We start from the raw sequence: 24,570 nt of genomic DNA, 5'->3' as shown, positions 1-24,570 counted from the left end.
CTCCCTCTTGATTCATGCTGTTTATCCTGGCCTCGTAAACCTTTCTAATAACTCACGGACATGGCACCGTTGATGGGCTGGCAGGCAACTGCCGGCTTTGGGCAGTTCAGGACTCAAGAAGATAATCATACTAATAAGAGGCTGAACACAGACACTCAACCCTCAGTCACCAGAGCAAGGGCAGCAAGAGGCAGCAGCAGAGGGTTCATTTTCTGCCCAACGGGTAGAAGCCAATGATGCAAAAGTGTGGGCCCCAAGGTATCCCACTATCTGGGAAGAGGGGGATGGATAAATAGAAGGCTAGGGCCTAGGACCTATCTGAGCTCGATGAAGACTTAGTTAGAGTAGCATCTGTGAAGAGCATTGAAGGTTTTCCTTCACATAAAACATCTTCGTTTTCAAAGGATTCCAACTCTCCACCATCAGAACTAGCTGAGGAAAAGGTTAGATTCCCCAACCTGAAAGTCGAGTCTTCAACCACTGGCTTTGTTCCTGGGTTAGCCCTGTACCTTGCCTTACTTGCCTTGTTGAGTCTCTGGCTCTCTACCCTCCAGCATCTCTGCACACTATTCCCTCTACCAGGAAAGCCCTCCCTGACCACTTCACCCAGCTAACTCCCAGTTTGAGGTCTTGGCTTATAGATACATTCCTTGATGAAACGTTCCTTGATTCCCTCCTTGCTAACCCAGCATCTCCTTTCCCTAATCATGGGTCAGGCCTCACAGCACATGAGCCCTTTATCATTATGCACAATCTTCCTCCCTCCTAGATCTAGGAAGAGGCTGTGACTTAAAAGGACAATCTCTCTGCCTGCAAGTTTTGATGGACCTTTATTTAGATGAGTTCTTTTCAATTATTTTAAAATAACTTCAAACCTTCAGAAAAGTTACAGGAACAGTACAGAGAATTTCCTTTAACATCATCCATTCTCATTTTCTCCCTTCCTCTCTCACACCCTCCTTCTCTCTATAGGTAGTCATTATTTTTCCTGAATCATTTTAGTGTAGGCTCAGTTGTGTCTGACTCCTTTACAACCCTGTGGACTGAAGCTCACCAAGCTCCTCTGTCCATGGAATTTTCCAGGCAAGAAAACTGGACTGGATTGCCATTTCCTACTCCAGGAGATCTTCCCAGGGACCAAACACATGAACCTTGTGTCTCCTGCATTGGCAGGCAGATTCTTTATCACTGAGCCACCTGGGAAGCCCTGGTGGCTCAGACAGTAAAGAACCTGCCTGCAATGCAGAAGACCCCAGTTTGATCCCTGGGGTTGGAAAGATCCCCTGGAGAAGGGAATGAATGACTACCCATTCCAGTTTTCTTGCCTGGAGAATGCCATGGACAGAGGAGCCTGGAGGGCTACAGTCCATGGGGTCACAGAGAGTCACACATGACTGAAGCGACTGACACACACCCTGGGAAGCCCTAGTGTAGCCTCCAAGGGTCATATCCCTTATTCTTGGTGTGTACTTCCAAAGGACAACGATATTTTTTTGCGGTACAATTCTAAATTTCAGAAAATTTAACATTGCTCTAATTCCAATATTCCAATTTAGTCAATTGACTCAAAAATGTCCTTTATTGCATTTTATTCCCCCGAATGGGATCCAGTCCAGCATCATGCAGTGCATTTAGCTGTCAGGTCTCTTTAGTGTCCTTTCTTCTTAAACAATTTCTCAGCCACATTTTTTTGTCCTTCACAGCACTAACATTTTGGAACAATTCAGGCGGTTTTTTTTTTTTTTTTTCCAATAGAATGTTCCACAATTTGGGTTTATCTGAGAGTCCTTGTGATGGGTTTCAGGCTTTCTAACCCCTGAGTACAATACAACGTGAAGTGATGTTGCAATCTTTCTGAGGTATCCTATCAGGAAGCACATGACATCCAGCTGCTTCTCATCAGGGATGTAGTTTGGTCACCTGGTCATGACACCTGATTCTCCCATGTGGTAACTATATTTCCCTTTGCAACTAATACAGCATCCGTGAAGAGCCACTTTGAGACCACGCACACAGCTGCTCTCCATCAAACGTTCTCCCTTGGATTTCAGCTCCCACTGGTGATTCTTGCCTTAACGAACGTTTACCATCACAGCTGCAACTCCTTCTCCTTTCATCAGCCAGCATTCTCCTGTTGAGGCCTCTCTTCTCTTCCATTGATATATCATCTGTTTATTTATCTAGCAGCATATAGATTTGTACACTCCTATTTTATTCCATGGGTATAATCCACAATCAGATCAGATCAGTCGCTCAGTCGTGTCCGACTCTTTGCGACCCCATGAATCTCAGCACGCCAGGCCTCCCTGTCCATCACCAACTCCCGGAGTTCACTCAGACTCATGTCCATCGAGTCAGTGATGCCATCCAGCCATCTCATCCTCTGTCATCCCCTTCTCCTCCTGCCCCCAATCCCTCCCAGCATCAAAGTCTTTTCCAATGAGTCATCTCTTCCCATGAGGTGGCCAAAGTACTGGAGTTTCAGCTTTAGCATCATTCCTTCCAAAGAAATCCCAGGGCTGATCTCCTTCAGAATGGACTGGTTGGATCTCCTTGCAGTCCAAGGGACTCTCAAGAGTCTTCTCCAACACCACAGTTCAAAAGCATCAATTTTTCGGCGCTCAGCCTTCTTCACAGTCCAACTCTAATCCACAATGGCCCTCAGTTATACTGATGCTCTAGTTGTCTCAGATCAGATTGCTCTTTGTAGCCCTGGAGTGTACAACCAGCACTTGCAGGGAGATACTACCATGGAGGGGGCAGATTTTGACTTAATGAAAGAAGAGCTTTTAAAAGACTCTAACTCTCCATCATTAGAACTAGCTGTGGAGGTAGTTAGTTGCCCATCCTAGGAAGCATTTAATAGAGTCTGCTGACTACTTTTCCTAGAAGCAATTCATACATCAGGTTGAGGCTTTTAAAAGCTCAGAGGTTAAAGCATCTGCCTGGAATGCGGGAGACCTGGGTTCGATCCCTGGGTCGGGAAGATCCCCTGGAGAAGGAAATGGCAATCCACTCCAGAACTCTTGTCTGGAGAATCCCATGGAGGGAGGAGCCTGGTAGGCTACAGTCCATAGGGTCGTAAAGAGTCGGACACGACTGAGCAACTTCACTCACTCACTCACTTCCAAACCTTAGAGTTGCAGCCCATCCTGGAAAGGAGGAGGGTGACAAAGAGATGAGAGGAATACTCAGGAGAACACTACACACTGAGAAGGGGAAACATCCAGGCCGCCTGTGGGAAACAAGCCAACGCAGGCTTAGGGAAGCCATGGCTGCAGTGAGCGACACTCTCATCCCTAAACTAATCAGCTCAACTTCTTGTGAACATCACTGCACACCAGACACCACGTTCAGTGCTGTGAACCCATGAAGGAAGATGACTCAGAGCCAGACCTATGGAGAGCCAGGCCCAATACAGCAGTCAGTGGGATGACAGAGGAGGGTCCCCTCCAGCTCTGCCTGGGAGAGAGCTAGGTAGGGGATCGGAGGGAAACTGACTTTTCAAGAATCAGTAGGAGGAGGTCTCCAGCCAAAGAGCAATTGTAACCACTGGACTTCTGTTCAGCACAAGATGGAGTCTCTAGGACTCCAATTCTGGGAATTGGTGGTACTAACTTGAGCCTTTGAAATCACAGTCTAGTAGCTCAGTCTCAGAGAGGTCACTGTCTTGGGAGTTCATCTCATCAGAATAGATTCATGGAAGCATCCTCCTGAGCAATGATAAAAACCATGCTAGCTTACATTTCCATGGAGAAGGCCCGGGTTCGATCCCTGGGTCAGGAAGATCCCCTTGAGAAGGAAACGGCAACCCACTCCAGTGATCTTGCCTGGAAAATCCCAGGGACGGAGGAGCCTGGTGGGCTGCCATCTATGGGGTCGCACAGAGTCGGACATGACTGAAGTGGCTTAGCAGCAGCAGCAGCTTACATCTCCATAGCTTATATTTCCATAGCACTATGCTTAGTAAGTTTGCCATACACATTCACCAACCCTGGGCCCTGACACACATAACTGGTCTATCATGACACACTCTGACATCGATTCCAAGGCCTCTTCATCTTTCTACACATACCTTTTGAGGCAGTGGCTACCAAGTCCTATCCAGAAACACTTCACAGTATCCAAGCACGTTTCACATCTGATGTCTACTTTACACTTCACAAGATTGCCACAAGATCAGACAAAGCAGGTATGAAAGTGAAAGTCACTCAGTCACGTCCGACTCTTGGCAACCTCATGGACTATACAGTCCACAGGCCAGAATATGGGAGTGGGTAGCCTTTCCCTTCTCCAGGGGATCTTCCCAACCCAGGGATCGAACCCAAGTCTCCCACATTGCAGGCAGATTCTTTACCAGCTGAGCCATAAGGGAAGCCCAAGAATTCTGGAATGGGTAGCCTTTCCCTTCTCCAGGGGATCTTCCCAACCCAGGAATCGAACTGGGATCTCCTGAATGGCAAGCAGATTCTTTACCAACTGAGCTATCAGCGAAGCCCAAAAGCAGGCATGGCTGTGCCTATTTTATTTCACTTGTTTTAATTGCTTTTTAAAAATCATTTTTTCCCCTTTGGCCACACCACATAATATGCGGGATCTTAGTTCCCCAATCAGGGATTGCACTCCTGCTCCCTGCAGTGGAATCACAGAGTCCTAACCACTGGACCACAAGGGAATTCCATGTGTCCATTTTAAAGACGGGGAAACAGGTAGCAGAGTCCATGTTCAGAGACCCATGTCTCAAAGAACTGAGAGGGTCTTCTAGGAGATGGGAGTGGCCTCAATAATCTGAGCAAGCTTGACCCTCCTACCCAGTCAACTCCAGATGAAAACTTACCCTGGCCAGCACCTTGACTCTGGCCCTGCAGAGTCACCCAGCTAAGCCGTGTGTGTACCTCTGATGCACAGAAATTGTGAGGTAGTGAACAGACATTCTTTTACGTCATTAAGTTTGTGGCAATCTGTTATATAGCAACAGCAAACTAATGCAGGGAAGGAGAGAAAAAGGAAAGAAAGAGAAGGACCAACGGAAGTTGGTCTTCAATCTTAGGACAGTGAGGAAGCATCTTTCTCTCTAAATGGCACTCTGAAAGTTTCACCTTAGGCCTACTTGCCTGTATTTTTAGGTACGATCTCCACAGACGTGAGCAGAGCTACAGCTACACACGGCTGCCTCTCATACTTGAAGGATAAGCAACTTTTCCATAACAACACGCCCGAGGGGCTGGGGCTTCTTTTTTTTTTCTTTCTTCTCCCTTGGCATGAGTTGGCTGCCGAGGCTGCCAGCGACAACAATCAGCCTAATGCCATCTAATTGACCTCCCGCCTCCACGGTCTGCTCTGAGTTCTCAGGCAGGACCACTGGGGTGCTTCCCCGAAGAACCAAGGCAAAGCTGTGCACAGCCTCCACCCACGTGCCTGCCCAGAATAACTCTTCTTCTCCTGCAGCACACGGCCAAGGCATTAAAAATCCCGCTGCTCCAGTTCCCTTCCCCCAGTATTAAAACCAGAACCAGCCCTCTGCAGAGACTGAGCCTTTGATTTCTGAGACCCAATTAAAGTTCACAAGGAAGAAGCAGCCTCATGTTGCCTTTTCTTTTTTTGGAAATATTTCCAGAATAATCCACAAAAAAGCACATCATCGAGGGGGCAATAAGAGAGCCAGAAAGATGATAGGAGGGAAGAAGGGGGACAGACAGCCCCTCTATAAACCACAAGCCTTTCCCCCCAGCCATGGCCAGTCTCTTCCTGGAGAAATCAAGATGAGATTGCTCTGTAGGTGATCTTATCAGGCAAAACGAGCTGGTGCCCAGCCTCCTCCGGCACAAAACAGAGTCAAATAAACCGTCAACACGCGGGACACAAACACTGCCTTTTCAGATGATGTCAGGGTTCCATCCCCACTTGCCAGACTCGACCCCTGTTGGACTGGTCTCCATGGTGACTCATTCACCCACCCCCCTCAACCCCACCCCCCGAGGTCAAATCTGCTCTTACCTACAACCTGGATAATCTGGGCTAGAAGGACACCATCCGTCACATCTTGCTGGAGATCCTTAATGAGACGCTTGTGGCCTGATTTGGCTAGATAGTGATTGGCCCAGTCCGTGTAGATCTGCAAGAAAGCACACAGGCAACTTTAGGAACCCCGTCAGATCCCATCTCAGCGTTCCCAGCAGCTGCAGGGCCAGCACAGGAGCCACTGTCCCGCCAGCGAGCTGTCTGGGGCCAGCCCTCGCCATTAACATGCAGTGCATTGTGCCCGTGGGGCATTCAGCTGGCCAGAGCCGGGCTTTCACCTATTGAGAGATCTGCCGTCAAAGGCTCAGGAGAAAGCTAAAGAAAGCCTCAAAACACGCAGAGGTCTGAATGGGACAGGGGACACGGAACTAAACAGTCGGCACCAGACGGCTCTGAGAGGCTGAGGCTCTAAATGCAGGCGCGGTCTCCCCCACCCCACCGCCCGACCCGGCCCCTTCGCATCTTTTTCTCTTTATTGAGAAAACGTATGGGGAGGTTACCACCCAACGGGCAATCTTTTCATGGGCCATTTCAGGGAAAGGAGTTCTCAGGAGCCTGGGTCCCTTGTAAGGGAGCCAAGTACCAAAACACAGCACCCTTCAATTACTCTTGTGTGAGTGGAGTTATTAATGGCCTCACAATCATCTCAGATCTAATCAGCTTAATTTAAAAGCCCGGCATCGTGTTCACTGTTGGGATTCTGTGAACGGCAACAACAACAAAAATCCCCCAGCAAATTCCAACACACTTAAACACAGCATTGGTGAGCACAACCCGCAAGGCAGAGGCTGGGCGGTCACGGGATCAGGAAAGCAGACCCTTCTGCGGGACACACAGACCCGCCCCTCCCAGTCACAGAGCCACGGGCACAAAGAATGTTTTCTTCCAACAGGCCGACAAACCAGGAGGACTCTCGCCTGAAAACTTTCTCCCACGGTGACACAAGCTGAAAACAAAACTGAAAAGCTCCTCATCAGGTCTGCGTGCTAAGTTTCCTATGAGGACTTGTGAATTTGTTGGGGGAACATCAAGGTGTTTATCAGAACCTTTTCTTCTTTTCCCCCAGGAGGGAAATGAACATATGGCTGCTCATTAAGAGAAGTGTCCCCTCTCTCAGCTGGGCCATGTCAGCGGCTGCAGTTCATGCACTAACCCATTTGAGGTTTCCACTGCAATGATGCAGCCCATCATTGCACCTCCATCAGCCGGCCTGCTCTGAGATCTCGAGGGACTCACAGAGCACTGGAAGCCCTACCCCTGCCCCAGCCCTGCCCCCTCCATCCTGCTCTTCCCAACACTCTGCTCATCAGAGGAGTCTCATACAATGGGGTGCTGCCCTTCAAAACTCCCAAAATGTGGGTTCAAGGGCCAGTGCCTGGACTTGCAAAGCAGGACCCTTCCAGGGAGGGGCGCCTCTGACTACTCCAACTGGGACAGTGAAGGCCTCTTCTCAAGGGTGGACAAGGTGGACGTGCCCTTTCTACTTCATCAAGTGCTGAGAACAGAAAACTCCTGTCCATTACTTTCTTCCCTCAAGACTCCCAAGTTGTCAGATCAAAAATTTAATACAGCAAGATCATTTTTCAATTTCACAAGCACTGAGAAATATCTAAGGAAGTGGAGTGCCATCTTGATCACTACAATGGCCAGTCTGAAAGGTCAATGATCCCTGGATGAAATTGTTAAGAGGGAGAGAGGGAAGGGGAAAAACATTCAAAAGGAAAGAGAAAGACCAGGGTTCAAGTCCCAACTCTAGAGGCTTCCCAGGGTTGGGGTTTGGGGTTGTTTTGTTCAATGATGTAGCCCAAGGACCTACAATAGCAAGAGGCACGTTAGAACTTCCCGATGGGCAGGTGTGGAGGAATGGGTGTCTGACCTTAGCTGAGCACTTTAACTCTCTGAGCCGAGGTTTTCCTATCTGCAATATGGGATCGATACTGTGTACTTGTCAGTTCTTATGAGGACTGATACAACATATTTTTTAAAAATAGTGGCTTACACAGAGTAGGAGCTGAGTAACAACTAACATGGAGCCTAATACATGCCCCACACTGGTACAAATACTTAACACATATTAACTCACTGCATCCTCATTCTGTGTGGTAGATGCCACTACTGCGTCTATGCTTCAGAAGAGAAACCTGAAGTGCAGGGAGGTAAAGGAACTCATCCAAGGTCACCGGGCAGGGGCAGAGCCCAGGATTTGAACCCAAGCTGACTGGCTCTAGAATCCTTTAGATGCGCTCAACACTGCTTCTCTGAATATGAGTATAAATTATTCAAATCACTCAGCCCCTCCATGACACCCTCCTACTGACAAGACTCATTCCTCTATTCAGTTATGTTCACGCTGAAAGAACTGTTTACATGTAGATAAAAGCTCCAAATCGATTCCTTGCTGTCACGTGACTTTTCTTAGCCAAGTCACTTGACTTTCCTGGGCCTCAGTTTATCCAGCTGTAAAATGGGTACAGCCAGGCCTACTTCAGAAGGTAGTTGTTTAGAATTCAATGAAGTGCCACCTGGAAGCCCCTGTCCTCACCCACGTGGGGCTCGGGAAGCAGAGGCAGTGGGTGGTCATGAGGAGGCATGAGCAGACAGCTTTAAACATTAGCTGCCAGGCTGCCTAGTACATCTGTGACCTTTGGCCTGGGTGTGCTCACGAGGGAAATAATAACACCTACACATCATCAGGTGATTATGAGGGTGAAACAAGTCCATATACATAAAGAACACAGAATCCGAGACATGCTGCTGCTGCTGCTGCTGCTAAGTCACTTCAGTCGTGTCTGACACCGTGTGACCCATAGACGGCAGCCCACCAGGCTCCCCTGTCCCTGGGATTCTCCAGGCAAGAACACTGGAGTGGGTTGCCATTTCCTTCTCCAATGCATGAAAGTGAAAAGTGAAAGTGAAGTTGCTCAGTCGTGTCCAACTCTTCGCAACCCCATGGACTGCAGCCTACCAGGCTCCTCCGTCCATGGGGTTTTCTAGGCAAGAGTACTGGAGTGGGGTGCCATTGCCTTCTCCAGAGACATGCTAAGTGTCCAGTAAATAAAAGGAATAACGAGAAAGGTGACTCCCAGCATTATAAAATGGGCCAGAACAAAACCAGCCACAGCCTCTACCCTGAACCTCCAGGACACAAATGAGTCAAGGACTCACTCCCCTTCTCTTTCGTCACAAGGTACAATTTCAAGAGTCTGGAGCACTCTGTCTGCAATCACAAACCAGGGTAGATGGAAAAGACAAGCAGGCCAGAAACCGGCCAGGCTGGTATGGACAGTGAGGCATCCATCCTTAAGTAGGAGATATACCCCCAGGGATGTCTCAGGCCCTGGAGGGATCCTACCAGTTGAGGGTCTGAGGGACCAAGCTGCTGCTGGTAAGTCGCTTCAGTTGTGTCCGACTCTGCGACCCAACAGACGGCAGCCCACCAGGCTCCTCTGTCCCTGGAATTCTCCAGGCAAGAATACTGGAGTGGGCTGCCAGAGACCAAGAGAATATCCCAAAGCTTAAAGCCATCTGCCCCACAACCGCCAGCTGAGGTGAGAACAGGCCATAGGCAAGAACCCCGCTGAGTGGGAAGCAACTCAGGTACCTCTGCTTATTCCCTTCTTAGGTGATTAAGGGTATTTTAAAACAGACATACTCTCTCTAAAGCCAGCCCTCCATGTGTGTGCACAGATCAGCAGGAAACCAAGGTTAAGCAAGCTTCTCTCAGCAAGTCCAAGGGTACCTAAACACACACAGTGTGGAGTCCTGGGGAGGCCACGCAGGTATCTGGTATACCAGGGAGAACTTAATTCTACAGTGGCCAGCAATGGCTCTGCTAGAGAAGTGACCGTCTCTACTCAAAGCTGTTTAAAACAAGAGCTCTTCTTCTCCTGTAGGTGAACTCCTGTAGGTGGTGAATCCACCTACACACCACTGCATGTTCCAACAGCACACCTCTAATCCTGTCACCTGCTCCAAAAATCATCAACGGCTCCCCACTGAGCTAAAGGTAGACTTTTCACACTGGCTCAAGGCAGTCTTCGCATCCACCCACTCTTCCCCAGCCGGTGTCCAACCTTGCAGGGCAGGTGGTGTGTGTGAAAGTTAAGAGCGTGGGCTTGGGCACTGACCAAGCCAAGCTGGCCCTTGGCAAGTGAATTTCTGTCCACCTCTCTGTACCTCAGTTTTATCCTCCATAAAATGGGGATCATACCAAATACACAATAAGGCAGGGACTGGCCAACTGTACACAGGCCAAACCCAATGGGCCACCTGCTTCTGTAAACAAAACTCTGTGGGAACCCAGCCACATCCATCTGCCATCTGTAGCTGCTTACACACCACAATGGCACAGCTGAATAATTGTGATACAGACTTCTGGCCCACAAATCCTCAAATATTTACTGTCCGGTTCTTTACAGAAAGAAGTAGCCAGTCTGTGTCATAGGGACTGAATGGTGTAATGTGCCTACATTGAGCAAGTGCTCAGGAATAATTACAATTATTATTACCCCAGGAAAACTGGACCTCACACTTCCCCCACCTCTGAACTCCTGCCACCCCACCCATCTGAGGGCCTCCACCGGGACCACGCAGCAGAACTCCATTCCTATGCTGGTCCTCCATGAAGTTCACTATTGATTACCCAATTGCATCCCAAGCTGCATACAAAGCAGGGAACCTGTACGCTGGCACCATCACCTCACCCCCACTCGCAGATTGGGGGCAAAGATGGTGTCCTGCCCATCACTGGGCCCAGACATGCCTCTCAAGAAGGGGGCACAGGAGGGGCTTGGTAAGTGGTTGTGGAGTTGAGCTGAGCAGAGAGCAAAAAGGCAGATCCTTGAGAAACTGATTACACTGGTGACTTAACATGAGCTCTCAGCAAATACTCAAACCAGGATCTCAAGTCTCTTTACTGATTGAAAAGAGGAAGGAATAGAGAAAATAAATCACTCCATAGTGCAAGCTCACTAATCAGGACCCAAACAAGAATCATTAATTTATCTGGAGTTTCCTCTCCCTAGCTCTCAACTTTCTGAAGAAATGAGTCACAGGAAAATGCCTAGATTCATTTTAAGAAATACAGTTTTTATGGGTCATGCTAAGCACTGACACAGCTCAGGGCCCTCCCCCTCAATTACTGTTTCAGTAGCCCATGCAATAACTACCATTCTTCCTAGAAGTACCTTTGAAAAATAAGCTCACCACATCCTTAGTCATTAAGGACTTCATCAGGTTCAGAAACTCAACAGAAAATGGAACAGAGTGTGTTTGAAAGATCTTAAGCAAGGGCGATAGCACGCAGGGCATCCTGTCTGAGCCTCAGCCATCCAGAATCAACTTCTCCAGAACCTCTCCTTCCCCAGGGTTCTAGAGACTTAGAACTGCTGCTGCTCTAGGTGGGCTCCCTGGAGCCCACCGATCCTTGATGGGTGACCTTTCAGTAGAAATGCGCAAGGCAAAGAACCACACAGTTTTGGGAAAGAGTAAAACCATCATCACCACATCCAACTCCAAATTATCACATCATTCCAGAGTAAAAATTCTAGAGGAACAGGCTCTAGAATTGTCTCCCACTAGTATCCGCAGGAGTCTTTCCCACTCTGACTCATCTCACTGAGTTCACCACTCTCCCCACAGGCTCTGGTGGGAGACTTCGTCAGTGCTCCAGAAGCACTTGGTGAGGGAAAGGAGTTCTGTCAAAGCTCAAAAAGAAAAAAGGGGAAGGAAGACAATGACAGCTGAGAGCGAATTCGTTTTGATTCACTTTATGAGCCTTGACAGGATTTCAAGCAGCGTGTCGTTTGTTTGCTTACAGCTCCACCTCATTTCATATCAAACAGGCTGAAATCAAAGAGGGAAAGTCTTGACAGATCAAGTGAGGTAAAGAACCTGATTATTAGTTGTAACAAGAAAACTGATAAAAAAATTGCACTGTTGTTAAACCAATGGGGAAGGTGCCAAGTTTCTACTGCAATTAGCTCTCCAGTGAAGGGGGGATGGCTAGCACTGGAAGGAAGAAACCTCCCCAAATTCTATACAATAACTGCACTTAAAGTCGTTACCGTAACAACTCTTAAGTCCAGACCAACATGTTGGGCTGCCTGATGGATCCAAAAGGCAGAAGATAGAATTAGCACAGCAGTTACAGGAGGAAAAGGGTGCAAATGAATCTCTCAGCAGGAAATGCCAGTGTGGAGATTCAAGATACACTAGTCGTTTATTAATAGCATCTGAGGTGGTTTCCAGCCAATCAGTTGTAAAGAGAACCTATTGTCTGGACTCCATTCAAGGTCTCACTGTAGACTTCAACATCATATTGCTTCCATGACTGTGCAGTGTGTGGTTAAAATGGCTTAGTTTTGATTGTCCCAAAGTACAAAAATGACATGGCAACAATCGTACAGTGTCCACCCAGCACCTGAATACACAAAGAGTGATTATTCAATCAGTCACAGTTTTAAGAAAATCAAAATACACCATTTGTTACTAAGGGCAAAGCTAGTTACCACAGTCACTTCTGCATCCCTAGCAGCTAGCAAGAAGCCTGGTCCTACCCCACAGGTGTGGTCACATGTCCACAGATCATTCCAACCGCCTGGGGTGAAGTGAGGGGCCTGAAGTTATTAGCTGGTGGCTTTTTCCCATGTTCCCGCTCTCCCCATCACAGTCTAAGATATCCTCTCTTAAGGTAGACCCTGCCTTGATTAAAATCACTGCCTTGAAATAAACATTCAAACGGGCGAATGATGCCCCAGCCCTATACACTGGAAAAAGACAGGGAGCCCAGAGAAGCCAATCTTTTGCTCAAGGCCACAGAGGACAGCAGAGGCTGAGCCCAAACACTGGGGCTGCTGTTTTCTCAAAGGAAGAATCCGGTTTTGCTTGGTGACTTTGATTCTTACTACATACTCACCCTGGAGGGCAATGACTCTTCCATCCATATCTTTGCCATCCAGTCCGGTGGCCCATGGTGAGTCAGGGGGGCCCTCACTTACATGGTGGTGATATGCAGGTATGCCTTATAGACACAAGAGAGCATGTATGTCAGTGGTTAACACAGCGTCTGGAGCCCAACACTGAATAAATAGTGGTTACTCATCTTCAAATGGAGAAGGGAATGGCTACCCACTCCAATATTCTTGACTGGGGAATCCCATGGAGAGAGGAGCCTGATGGGCTACGGTCCATGGGGTTGCAAAGAGTCGGACACGACTGAAGCAACTTAGCATGCACGCACGCATGCATTCATATTCAAATTAATGTACGTTTCAGGGGAATATGTCATTCTAAATTGCTGAGAGCTTCCTCTTTTGAAAGCCACCGTTTTTAACTATGTCACTGGGACTCTTTCCTAAGATTATCATGAATCGTGCTTTTTAAATTAACCCAATTCCATGTTTTCCTTGAGGACCCATGGATATCACTATGAATAGCATTTTGATGCATTCCAGGATGCCCTTAAGGCTGCAGAGTTACTGGACTGTCTTTAAGACCCCAGAGTCCTTTAAAATTGGGTGTAGAGGAAAAGAAGTACCATTCAAGCCAGGGCCTTAATGGGACTTTTCCACTGAGGAGAATACATCTAAGTGTGCAGGCTTTCGTGGTACCCCTCTGATGCTCTGAGGGTCAGAAGGGGAGGCCTCTTGGCTCTTAGCTGGTTTCTAGACAGTGAGACTGCTAGTAAGCTGGGCTCCCAGAGCACCAAGATGTGACCAGGGTCTGTATCTCCAACCTGAGCATGTGCCGAATGGTACTGCCAGTCCCCAAGCTCAATATACATTTTGGAACCGGATTCACAGGAACTTGTTTATACCAAGGAGTATGTATCCCTGTCTGGACCCAGAAGACAGAAGCAGGCTGACAAAGGCGCCCACTGCTGGTTCTCTCTGCTTCTAACAGCAGTAACCTCTGGCCACTGCTGAGTTTTCCAAATTTGCTGACATACTGAGTGCAACACTTGAACAGCACCATTTTTTTAAGGATTTTCAATAGCTCTTCTGGAATTCTGTCACCTCCACTAGCTTTGTTCGTCGTGATGCATGCTCCCTAAGGCTCACTTGACTTCTCACTCCAGGATGTCTGTCTGGCTCTTGAGTTATCTGGCTCTTGATGACCTTTCTTGTATAGTTCTTCTGTGTATTCTTGCTACCGCTTCTTCATCTTTTTGCTTCTCTTAGGTCCTTACTGTTTCTGTCTTTTATCGTGCCCATCCTTGCCTGAGATGTTCCCTTGATAGCTTCAATTTTCTTAAAGAGATCTCTAACCTACTTGCCTGCATAACCAGATGCACCCTGACACCAGTCCACAGGTATACTCTTGTTCCAAAGGGATACACACATGTCAACACAGAGCAGGTAAGTAGAGGAGGGCAGAGCTTGCCACTAATTTGAATTTCCACCCCTCCCCTCCCCCACCTCCACAACACCTTTCTTTCTGCTTTACCCCTGAATGATGTCAAGTCAACATAAGGTGCTCAGAGCCACAAGCGTGCCACAGTGCATTGAGCAAACTCTGCCAGAGCAGCTGCCTATGCTAGATCTCGCTCTTGTACAAGATGCTAACTACCATCAGCCAAATTCTACAGTGAGCTGATAAAAGAAGAGCGCCTTTTAGAGTCAGACTGCTTATGTTTCAGACATGCCTCAACCACTTCCTGCAAGTTATCACGGGCAAGTTCCTTAAACTATACATCTGGGCCTTCATTTTCTCATCTGTAAAATGGATCAACTCGCTATTCAGGTTCTTATAAGACTGCAAAGAGGACATCTAATAATGCCCAGCGCATAGCAAGGGCACACAGCATGGTGGTGCCAGTTAGTATTACCATGAGGACGATGCCATGCACTGTGAGCACTTGCCCAACAATCGACTCCTTTAGTTCCCAACTCATTGCGAGGCAGGTATCATTTCTCCCATTTTACAGATGAGAAAACAGAGGCTGAGAGGGGAAATGACTTTCCCAATTTCACACACAAGAATGCAGCCTTTGAAAGCAGAGACTCTGGCTCCTAAAGAGGCCACACAGCTCCTCAGAGACCCACGTAGGAACCGCCGGCCACAGACGGGAGAGCGTCACAGCTGCGTGGGAAAAGCAGGCAGAGAGCGCAAGGCTCATTGCACAGCAGCCACCTCAGTGTCCCTGGCTCCTGCCCCTGGGAACAGAGCTGGCCACTTGTCACTCACGCCTAATGGACCCAAGAGGGGGGCTGACACTTTCCCATGTCACCAAAGCACAAAGCCAACATCATAGCAGTGTCACTATCACAAAAATAAAAAGGCCAATACAACAGGGGTTCCCACCGCTGGGCTGTATCCAGATGGGAAATGTTCAGGAGTAAACTCGCCCAGTTTCTCCAGCCTGAAGTGAGCCAGGGCTGCGGGGGAAGGGCCCACAGCCACACAATGGTGGCATTGTCTTGCGGGAACACCAACCAGTCACAGGTGGGTGTGTACAGCAACTCCGGAGGTTTTGCAACTGTGCCTCTAGAAAAATACACCAGGCTGGCGAACTTGTTGGGAGGCACTGGCGAGATCTCGGGGAGGAGCACACAGGTGCCTGCTCACCCCACACCTTAGGCTGAGTCACCTTTGATGCCTGGGATGCCCCTGGCGTGCTTGTGCCCTGTGCTCCTGGGATGAATGCTGCTCTGCACCACTCTCGACAGGACACACAGTCCTTTCCTGTTCATTTCCCAGCTGATGGCCACCACCTGTGCACAAGGGGAGCTGGGCTGCTGTTGAGAACCTGCTGAGTGCCAGGCGTTGCGTACCTGTCATCTACAACGTCTTCCCACACCAGAGTGACAGCTGCAGGAGAACAGAAATTCTTATTTTGCTCACTGAATTTTTCCAAAACATCCAATATGGTGCCTGGCACACAGTAGGGACTCACCAAATACCTGTGGACTAAATGAATCATCCCCATTTTACAGGCTGGAAAACTGAGGCTCTAAAAGGTTAAGAAACGTACACAGGGTCACACAGCTAATAAAAGGCGACGCTCCATTTGACCCAGGCCACCTGGTCCTACGGCTACCAGCTCTCACCTCAAATGTGCACCCAGATCTCCCGAGGGCCTCCCTGGAAAGTCAAACAAGGCCACATAAGGATGAAGACCTACCACCAGAGGCTTCAAAATAAACCCCCCTCTCACCCACTCCAACCTTAGAAGATCTGAGTAGCTTTTGACCAGGATGTCTAGCATCTCCAAGAAAGTCAAATATCAGAGCCCACTTGAAATTTTTCGAGTATTTTCTCTCCCTTCCTGTGTTCATTAGTTACTGACTGATTAGAGATACTTTCTCTCCAAGTGCTTCCCCTTTGGCTGTGATGGGAACCAGGCCCCTCCAGGAGGGCAAGGAGGGGAGGAGGAGACGGGGCTGCCGGTAGGGGGAGCTGCTGAGCACACTCTTGGCGTGTGAAGGTTCCCAAACTCAAGAGCTTTTGAGAGCTGGCTGGCAGGGTGGCCACACCTGAGGGGCTGGTGACAACCTGGGTAACAATATAGACCTCCCTCCAGTCTGGTCATGAAACAACCTTCTAAACTTCAGCCTCCTTCTGGTCCTCCAAGCCCGCACAGTTCCCCTTACCTGCAGGCTGCAGGTAAGGGGATGCCGACCATTGTTTCTTGTCACCCTCTGTCCTGCCAGAATGCCTCAGTTTAGCTCCCTAAGCACAGGCTCCCCAGGATTTTGGCTCCACTGGGCCCAGTTACCTTGGAGTCCTAGGTAACTTCTGGCAGGTTGCTTAACCTCTCTGAGTCTCAGTTTCCTCTTCACAGGACTGCTGAGTGCATAAAGTGAAATGTTAGATCTAAGGGACCGCACATATTTGCACAGTATGCCAACGCTTTGTGACTTGAGCAAACCACTTTCTGAGCCTCAGTTTCCACATCTGTAATATGGGATAATTATCTACTACAAGGACTATTGTGAGGACTAAATGAAAATGTTTGCAAAGGGCTTGCACAGTGCCTGGCATATAGGTAGAACATTTAAATGTGAGCTTCCTCTCCTGCCTTGTCTCCATGCCCCCCACCCACAGATCCCTCTGGTACGCCACTCACACATGGGGTCTCTGCCATGTTAACCTTCGGTCCCCACCTGTGGGTTTTCTGGTCTGGTGTGTCCTTCCACACCCCTCCGTTTAGCAGGATTCTCTTTTCTGGAAACCAGCCCTGACTGCCAGGCTTCTCTCCCTCCTCTGAACTCCTAATACACCTACAATTGGATATACCTGTGTACCAGCTCCCAGCCCTGTGCCTCTGCCCACACCATTCTCTCTCCAGCAGAGCCATCTCTTCCCCACCACCTGGCAAATGCTTATTTGGTGTCTTACAAGCCCAGTCAGGTGTCAATCCCTGTAAAGCCATTCCCAACTCACTGTCTCACTCCCATCAGGAAATTCTTTGTTCCCTCTTCTCTGGCTCCAAAAGCACTCTGCACATGTCTTCATCATGGCTACTATAACCATTGACATGTCCAACAGGGTCTTCTCCAAGGTAGAGAACAAGTTTTCCACACCTCTGAAACTCTAGCACAATGCCTGACTCACTACAGGAGCTCAATAAACAAGTACTTACTGATTTACTGCAGGGTCAATGGGTGGATGGATGGAAGAGAAAGAGAGGGGTAGATTGGTGAATGTTCAGATGGACAGGCAGATGAATACAGGGGATGGATGAATGAATTTGTTCCCTTTCACTGCCTATAACATAAAGCCCCTTAAGTCAAGATGATGATTCATGTATCTTTCAGACCAGTCTTAGCACAAGGTATCGAATGGGCACTGGTAAGTGACACTTCCCTGGGAGAACTTCCAGCAACATAGTAGCAGGACCCACTTGACCATGGATATTAAAGGGAAAGTGAAGTCGCTCAGTCGTGTCCGACTCCTAGCGACCCCATGGACTGCAGCCTACCAGGCTCCTCTGTCCATGGGATTTTCCAGGCAAGAGTACTGGAGTGGGATGCCATTGCCTTCTCTGGATATTAAAGTGCTATTTAAAAAGACACACACACCCCCACACACAATATGCTACAGCAGCCTTGCACTAGCTCAGGAGAGTTGATTGGTTAAACTTTCAGGAAATCTGTGAGTTGGTTGTTAACCAGCCATTAGTGATAAAGGAATTATCAGAAAGAGAAATTTAAGAAAACACTCCCATTTACAGTTGCATCAAAAATAAGATACCAAAGACTGAGTTTTCACCTTTGGGCCGCACTGTTTTCTGGTTGTCCAACTTTGCATTACCAAATTAGCCTGAAATTTATTCAAAACATTCTCTGAAAGGATGAATAGGAAATGATGCGACATTCCTGATCTCCATCAGTAGATATTCCTGATCCCGCTACAGTGCTGTCTTATGAGGCGATTCTGAATCCCAAGAGACCAGTTAATTCATCCATAATCACAACGACAGAATTTCAGTGACAGAAGAACCTCCAGTGATCTAACTCTAAAGTTATAGTTGAAGAAAGTTAGGATAATTTAAGTTAAACCGCTTTTATGTTATCCCCAAACTTAAATATACGGCCCTGTATGGACCTAAAAATATACAGTCAAATCAGCCATGAGATCACAATAAAATATACATGAAGCAAATAAAAATGTACTCTTTTGTATGATAAAGCTGAACTTAGAAAATGGAACATCCTGAAAAAAGAAAATATCTCATCTAAAATTGTTTAATTTAAAATTCTTTTTCTAATTTTACTGAGATTTAGTTTACATCTAATGACCTGCATATATCTAAACTGTACAATTTGATGCATTCTGATCTATACAGACCCATGAAACCACCACTACCATCAAGATAACAGACATTTCCACCAACCCCAAGAACTTCCTTGCAGCTCTTTGTGATCCATCCATCCCTCCATCACCGCTGCAAGACTAACACAGATCGCTGTGTCATCACAGATTCACTCAGGCTTTCTGGCCTGTACGTAAACAGTATTATATATACTTTAAAATTAAATTATATAAACTTACAATTAAATTTTTAAAGGTGGTCAGAGTCAAAACTCATCACTTTCCATTCATCTTTCTACATTTTACTACTGTTTATGTTTAAACTGATTTACATCTATTATATCCCTACTACAACCCACTCCAGTACTCTTGCTATCTGTATGAGGGAAATAGTATTATGCACATTTCTTGCTGGGAAATATTGAGACCAAGAAGAGAAGGCAGCGACAGAGGATGACAGGATTGGATGGCATCACCGACTCAATGGACAGGAGTTTGAGCAAACTCCAGGAGCCTGGTGTGCTGCAAAGAGTCGGACACGACTGAGCCACTGAACAACAACTTGCGAACTCAATTCAGAGATGCTGTTTGGTAGTCTGAGGTCAGCCTCGGTAGGAGGACTGATCTTGGAAAGCAGCGAGTGCTCTCTCTCAGTTGTGAGCCCACTGTTGACCACCAGTAGGCATACACAGGTAGGGGGGGATATTCGTTATTTTTCCCTCTCCCCTTTACCCCACAAGAAGGTGGAGGGTTTTTTGTTACGTAAAATAGTGGGTATGAGTGTGCAAATTTAGGTGAGTGCTAAAAAGCTTAGCATTAGAAAGAAAGAATTCAGGGGGAGAGAGACAAGAGGTTTGCAGCTGGACAGACTGGGAAGCAGAGAAGCTGCGTGGGTGGGAGGAGGGAAGAAGCCCTGGAAACGAGATCAAGGGGGCATTTGACAAAGTTGTACATGATATAAACTCTATCCTTTGAAATCTTCAATAAAAATCTATATTCTTACCAGTGCTTTCTAGGGCAAGTGGAATCCTTAGGAAGGCCTAGAGGTGCCAAGTCCTGTGTCTCAGTGGGTGACAGGACAGGAGAGAGCCACGATTAGGTGACTCATATTCAAGAGTGAAGAGCTTTGTCCACAGAGCCAAGTGGGTGGACGGCCAGCTCTCCGTATCCCTGTGCGGCACGGAACAGGGTGTTCGTGGACAGGCACTCACTCCAGGAATGCTGGCTGACGGGCCCTCTTGGCTGCCTCATCCTCTCCTGCACAACAGTCTCTTGGATTCTGGCTTTAGTCTCCCAAATATTTATGGTCCACAAGCTGCCCCGCCCCTTCCTGCTCCTCACACTGACTCCGCCACCCACCAAGGTGTCCCAACTGGCTCAGCTCACAAAGCTCCCGGTGCCCAGGCACTGGGTCCTGGCCCTGTCTCAGCCTGACCCTGGTGATCAAAACTCACCTGACTAGTGTTCCACTCCATTCCACCAGGCTTCTGAGGTCCCAGGTATGCAACTCTGCCAGGGATGGCCTGGTGAGTCACTGTTCCCAGCCAACATTTACATTCCCAACGGGGTCATCAATACTTTACTGTCAGGATATGGATACAGGGAAAGGCAATCACACTGGCAAGTTTGGGAGAGAGGTTTTCTTTAAATGTTAAAAAGATTTTTCAGGGCCAATCAGATCACTGCAGGTGAGCGGCTTATATAAACAATACATTGTTCATTAAAATTCACAACCCCCAGGACAAACTGTGTGCATTCTTGGTAATTATTTAAGGATGCTCCTTTACCCAGGAAACCTGAGGATGATAGTTGAAGGATTTCCCCCAGGTCAGGTTTCTTGAGATTCAAGAGCCAAAACACACTGATTCATCAGGGAAAAGCAGGTCCAGAAAAGACCCCATACATGGAGGTTGGGGCAGGCTCCTTTCTTGCATCAGGGGCTGCGATTGGAGGCGAGGACAAAGGAAGGTGATGGGGTTCTCCTCTGGTTCCACCTAGAGAAAGGGGTCAGGGGAACAGCTGAGCGGCCCTGGAAAATAAATGGGGTACCACATCTCCTTGCTCCTTGCTCACTTCCAAGCAGGTTTATGGTTGGCACAGGAGAAAGACAACATCCACGAATTTTTTGAATTTTGTTAGTGACCAGGAAAAAATGATGTGCCGTGGTTACAAGGGTGAGGCCAGATCTGAGAGCAAATCCTGGCTGCACCTCTGAATGTACCCAAATCTAGGAAAGTCACTTAAAGGCAAGCTCAGTTTCTTCATCAGTAAAACGGAGACAGTGGTACCAAGTGCTTGTGTGTGTGCGCTTAGTTGCTCAGTCATGTCCGACTTTTTGCGACCCTGTGGAATGTAGTCTGCCAGGCTCCTCTGTCCGTGAAGATTCTCCAGGCAAGAAGACTGGAGTGGGTTGCCATGCCCTCCTCCAGGGGATCTTCCCAACCCAGGGATCGAACCCAGGTCTCCTGAACTTATATTAAGAATTGATGAGAAAAATGTGCAGCCCCTCTGAGCCCATGCACACAAGTACCCAAGGAGGGATGACAATGCTTATCAAAGAAGGTCCAGGGGCTCCCAGGTGAACCTTAGAAGGTCTGGCATCCTCAAAAACTATCAGAGCGGCATCCCATTGGGCAGAGAGGCACTAGGCCTGGCAAGGACAGCACAGTGCCACTTGTGGGAAAGTTGTGTGACAAAGGCTTTAAAAATCTCTGGAGGCAGGCAGTTCCCAGCAGTGGCTGGCATTGCTCCGCCCCAGGACACGCTGCCCTGCTCAGTCTCTGTTTAGTAGGAGTCCCCTTCCTTTCTGAGCAACTCCATGGCCAAGAGACTTGGCCACAGTGGAAGTGGTCATTGTGCCCTGGGCTCCTCTCCAGCCCAGATGTCAGAGCTCTCAGGCCTGGGGAGTCTTGGGGTTTCTGTGTTTTGTATTTCTACAATAGGCTGTCACTAGGAAGACTACCAGATACCAAGCTGGCCCCCGGGAAAGAAGGGGCCAACCTGGCCCACAGCACAAAAGAATGATTTGCACAAAGATACTATTTATTCTACAAAGTCCTAGAAGAAAGCCCCAATTGATTCGTCTCAAGAAGAAGAATAAAGTCCTAATTACAGCTCAGCCACTGCCTCCCACCTGCGGTGCTTACAGTTTAGAAAGCTCTTCTGTAGAGACAGTCTAACCTGAGCCACCCCACAATTCTGGGGAAAAGGGGAGACTGCCACATTGCTTCTCCCCACTTGACAGATGAGGAACAGGAGAGCTGAGCCGATTAAAGCTGAGCACCAGCACGGCGGCCCAGGTGTTCTCACTCAGCCCAACCATGGGGATGTAGCTCGGCAGGAACAAACACCAGGCCAGGTCGTTGGCTGGCTGGGATGGCAGGAAGTTCTAGGACAGAAGGGGAGGGAATCCTCTTCCTAAGAAAATCGGGATTTGAATTCCATGTCTGTCCTGTCAGACTCAGCAGCAGATGGAAATCCCCATGCAACACGTGAGAAGTGTTCACTGATGCTCAGAACCACATACCACAACTTCCTCCTACCGAAATGTCTATTTTTAACATCCTACCTCAAAAGAAATCTCTTCCCTGGGGTAGTGGGCCTAGGTCCTGGAGCTGAAAAGTCACCATAAAAATAATAACCCAAAGACGCTTGGCCTGGGTGTGGTTAGACCTCTAAAGCAAAAGACACAATCGTGTCCATGTACCAGCAGGGCCCGGCCTCTAATAAGCCAACACGCCTGGAGGAGGGAGGCCACGGAAGGAGCTAAAAAATACCTGGAAGGCTCCATAGACAGGTCATACGGAAAATGGCCTCCAAGTTGCATCAGAAGATAGCTTCATGCAGGGAGATTTTTCCTCCATCGTTCATGCCAACTTCATTCATACCCTTGCACGTACAGGAAGGTACAGACTACTTGCTGATCTAAGCAAACATGGTGCGGACTTATACATTTTACAATCAGGCATTCCAAGGTCAGGTACACACAGTAATCACGAGACAAATAAGGAAAACACACTCCCAGAAAATAAGCCCTTACTATATCTTATAACATAATGTTGCCTAGAAAGCTGGGTTGGGGGAGAAGACAATAAACTACACCATTGTTTGCAGACTAAAGGAAACATAGCCAAGTGACCAGTCTGATCCACCCAGAGAACCCCTCGGCCACAAGCATCAGGGTGGCCATCAGCCTGAAGGTCACGTTAATGCTCTAAGGGTGAAGGAGGCAGAAAGGAAAAGAAGTACATTTTGCCTTTTCGCTGTGTGGCAAGCTCCCAAACGGAGCCCCCAGGATCGGTGGAAAGTCACAGAAGGCAAGCGCCATCCGGTCTGAAACAGCCTGTCCAGGTTGCCCGACCAGGGCTGGCAGAGGTCAGCAGTGTCCCTGTCTGGGCCATTCCCACTCTCACAGAACGAGTGATCGCTTCCCAGACGGATCCTTTCTACAGGGAAGCCCCTGAGTACTCCCTTATACCTCTTCAGCCACTTAACACAGGTCAGTCTCACTCCCGGTTTGCACCTGCTGAGACCCACAAGTGAGAACACAGGCCTAGGCCTGCCACACCTGTTAGCATCTTCGACCTTCCCCCGCCGCCCCCGCCAACCCCAACCCCGGGGCTGTTGCCTTTGGTTTAGGCAACTGTATCTTTTTCAGGACATCAACAACTTCTAGACAGATTCTTCCCCATCTGCTCTAAAAATACACCACTGGGTCCTCATCCTGTGAGGACACAGGAAGTACAAGGCGACAGCAAGGTGACAGCTAGCTCAGCGAAGGCTTCTGCAGATGAAAGCGCTCCTGGTCCCAGCTGGCACAAAAAACAAACTAGAGCTGTCTCCAAACACAAGCCCAGATGCAGACAGACTTCATCACCTGCCCCCAGGGCCCCTGCCGGTGGCCCTCCAGGTGGCTTACCACTCTATAATGGTCGCAGGACTCCCGACTCTGGCCCCGGGCAGGAACCCACAAGTTGATGCTTATAGGCATGGCTCGACCCACAGCCCGCAGTCCCTGCAGTCCAGGGCCTGCACCCGCCCAGGGTGTCTAGTTCAAAGCACTGCGGAGGCACGTGAAGCCTCGAAGGTTAATTTTAGCTGAAGTCACGCTCCCGCTGTGGTCAGATTTTCTTACACAGGCCACCTCCTGAATAGTGGCCACTTGTGTTACCCCAACGCTCTGGGCGGCCCGCTGGCCCTCAGCCCCATCCTGCGGCCATTTTCCCCGCCTCCAGTTCCCCCATGGCATGCACTTTGCCCTCCAAAGTAATCAGACTGTGTTTCTATTTTCATGACACACTCGAGGGAAAGAGATCACAGTTCCTTTTGCTGTCCCAGACACACGAACCTGGGGACTCGCTCCCCTCTCACTCAGGCCTGGCAAAGGCTGAGGGTTGAACAGACTTCACTTGAACCGGGCGGCACAAGGGAAGAAGCCTGATGCTTCAGCTCTTGCAGAGGGGTTTTGAAAACCTTTCTCTAAACCATTAGTTGCGTGGTACCCTCGGGTGTGTTTTCTTCTTCCTGACATTGTTTTTGTCAAAGAAGGCACAAGCATGCCTGCCTTTCTATCTCTTCTAAAAGGCTGATGGACAGAAATCTGCATGTTTCTACCCAGAGATCTTGCTCCTGCAAAGGAAAAGTGTGAGCCTTCATTCAAATTTGCAGAGGTTTTGAAAAGGCTACTGGGCATGTGCAGGGCCCTTGGATTCCAGATTTCAATAAGCGGAGGCTTCAGGAGGAAGGTCCTAGAAGTTTTTCAGGCACGGCTCACTTCCTGTTAAGTCCAGCAAT

The 24,570-nt window shown here is 48.4% G+C and overlaps 1 protein-coding gene across 16 annotated transcripts in view; it reads right to left on the bottom strand.

The window, feature by feature from the left end:
• NAV2 (neuron navigator 2) overlaps window positions 1–24,570 on the bottom strand; it is a 423,563-nt gene that overhangs the window by 281,779 nt on the left and 117,214 nt on the right. For 14 of the 16 annotated variants that reach the window (XR_015157994.1, XM_086385216.1, XM_086385183.1 and 11 more), the window contains exon 2: window positions 5,998–6,115. Coding sequence is in view for 14 of the 16 variants with exons in the window: in XM_086385216.1 (XP_086241342.1) it covers window positions 5,998–6,115 (118 nt within the window). In the remaining 2 variants the exon portion in view is untranslated. Of the gene's footprint in view, window positions 1–5,997; window positions 6,116–12,937; window positions 13,038–23,695; window positions 23,838–24,570 lie in introns of those variants that run through there. The other 2 variants (XM_086385191.1, XM_086385196.1) reach the window with 2 other exon arrangements.

Source organism: Bos grunniens, chromosome 29 (assembly GCF_055505025.1).
Source record: "Bos grunniens cultivar Pamir isolate PY7600 chromosome 29, Bosgru_T2T1.0, whole genome shotgun sequence".
NCBI classification, from domain to species: Eukaryota; Metazoa; Chordata; class Mammalia; order Artiodactyla; family Bovidae; genus Bos; species Bos grunniens.
The sequence above is the reverse complement of the archived record's forward strand: the minus strand, read 5'-3'. Positions and strand labels throughout refer to the sequence as shown.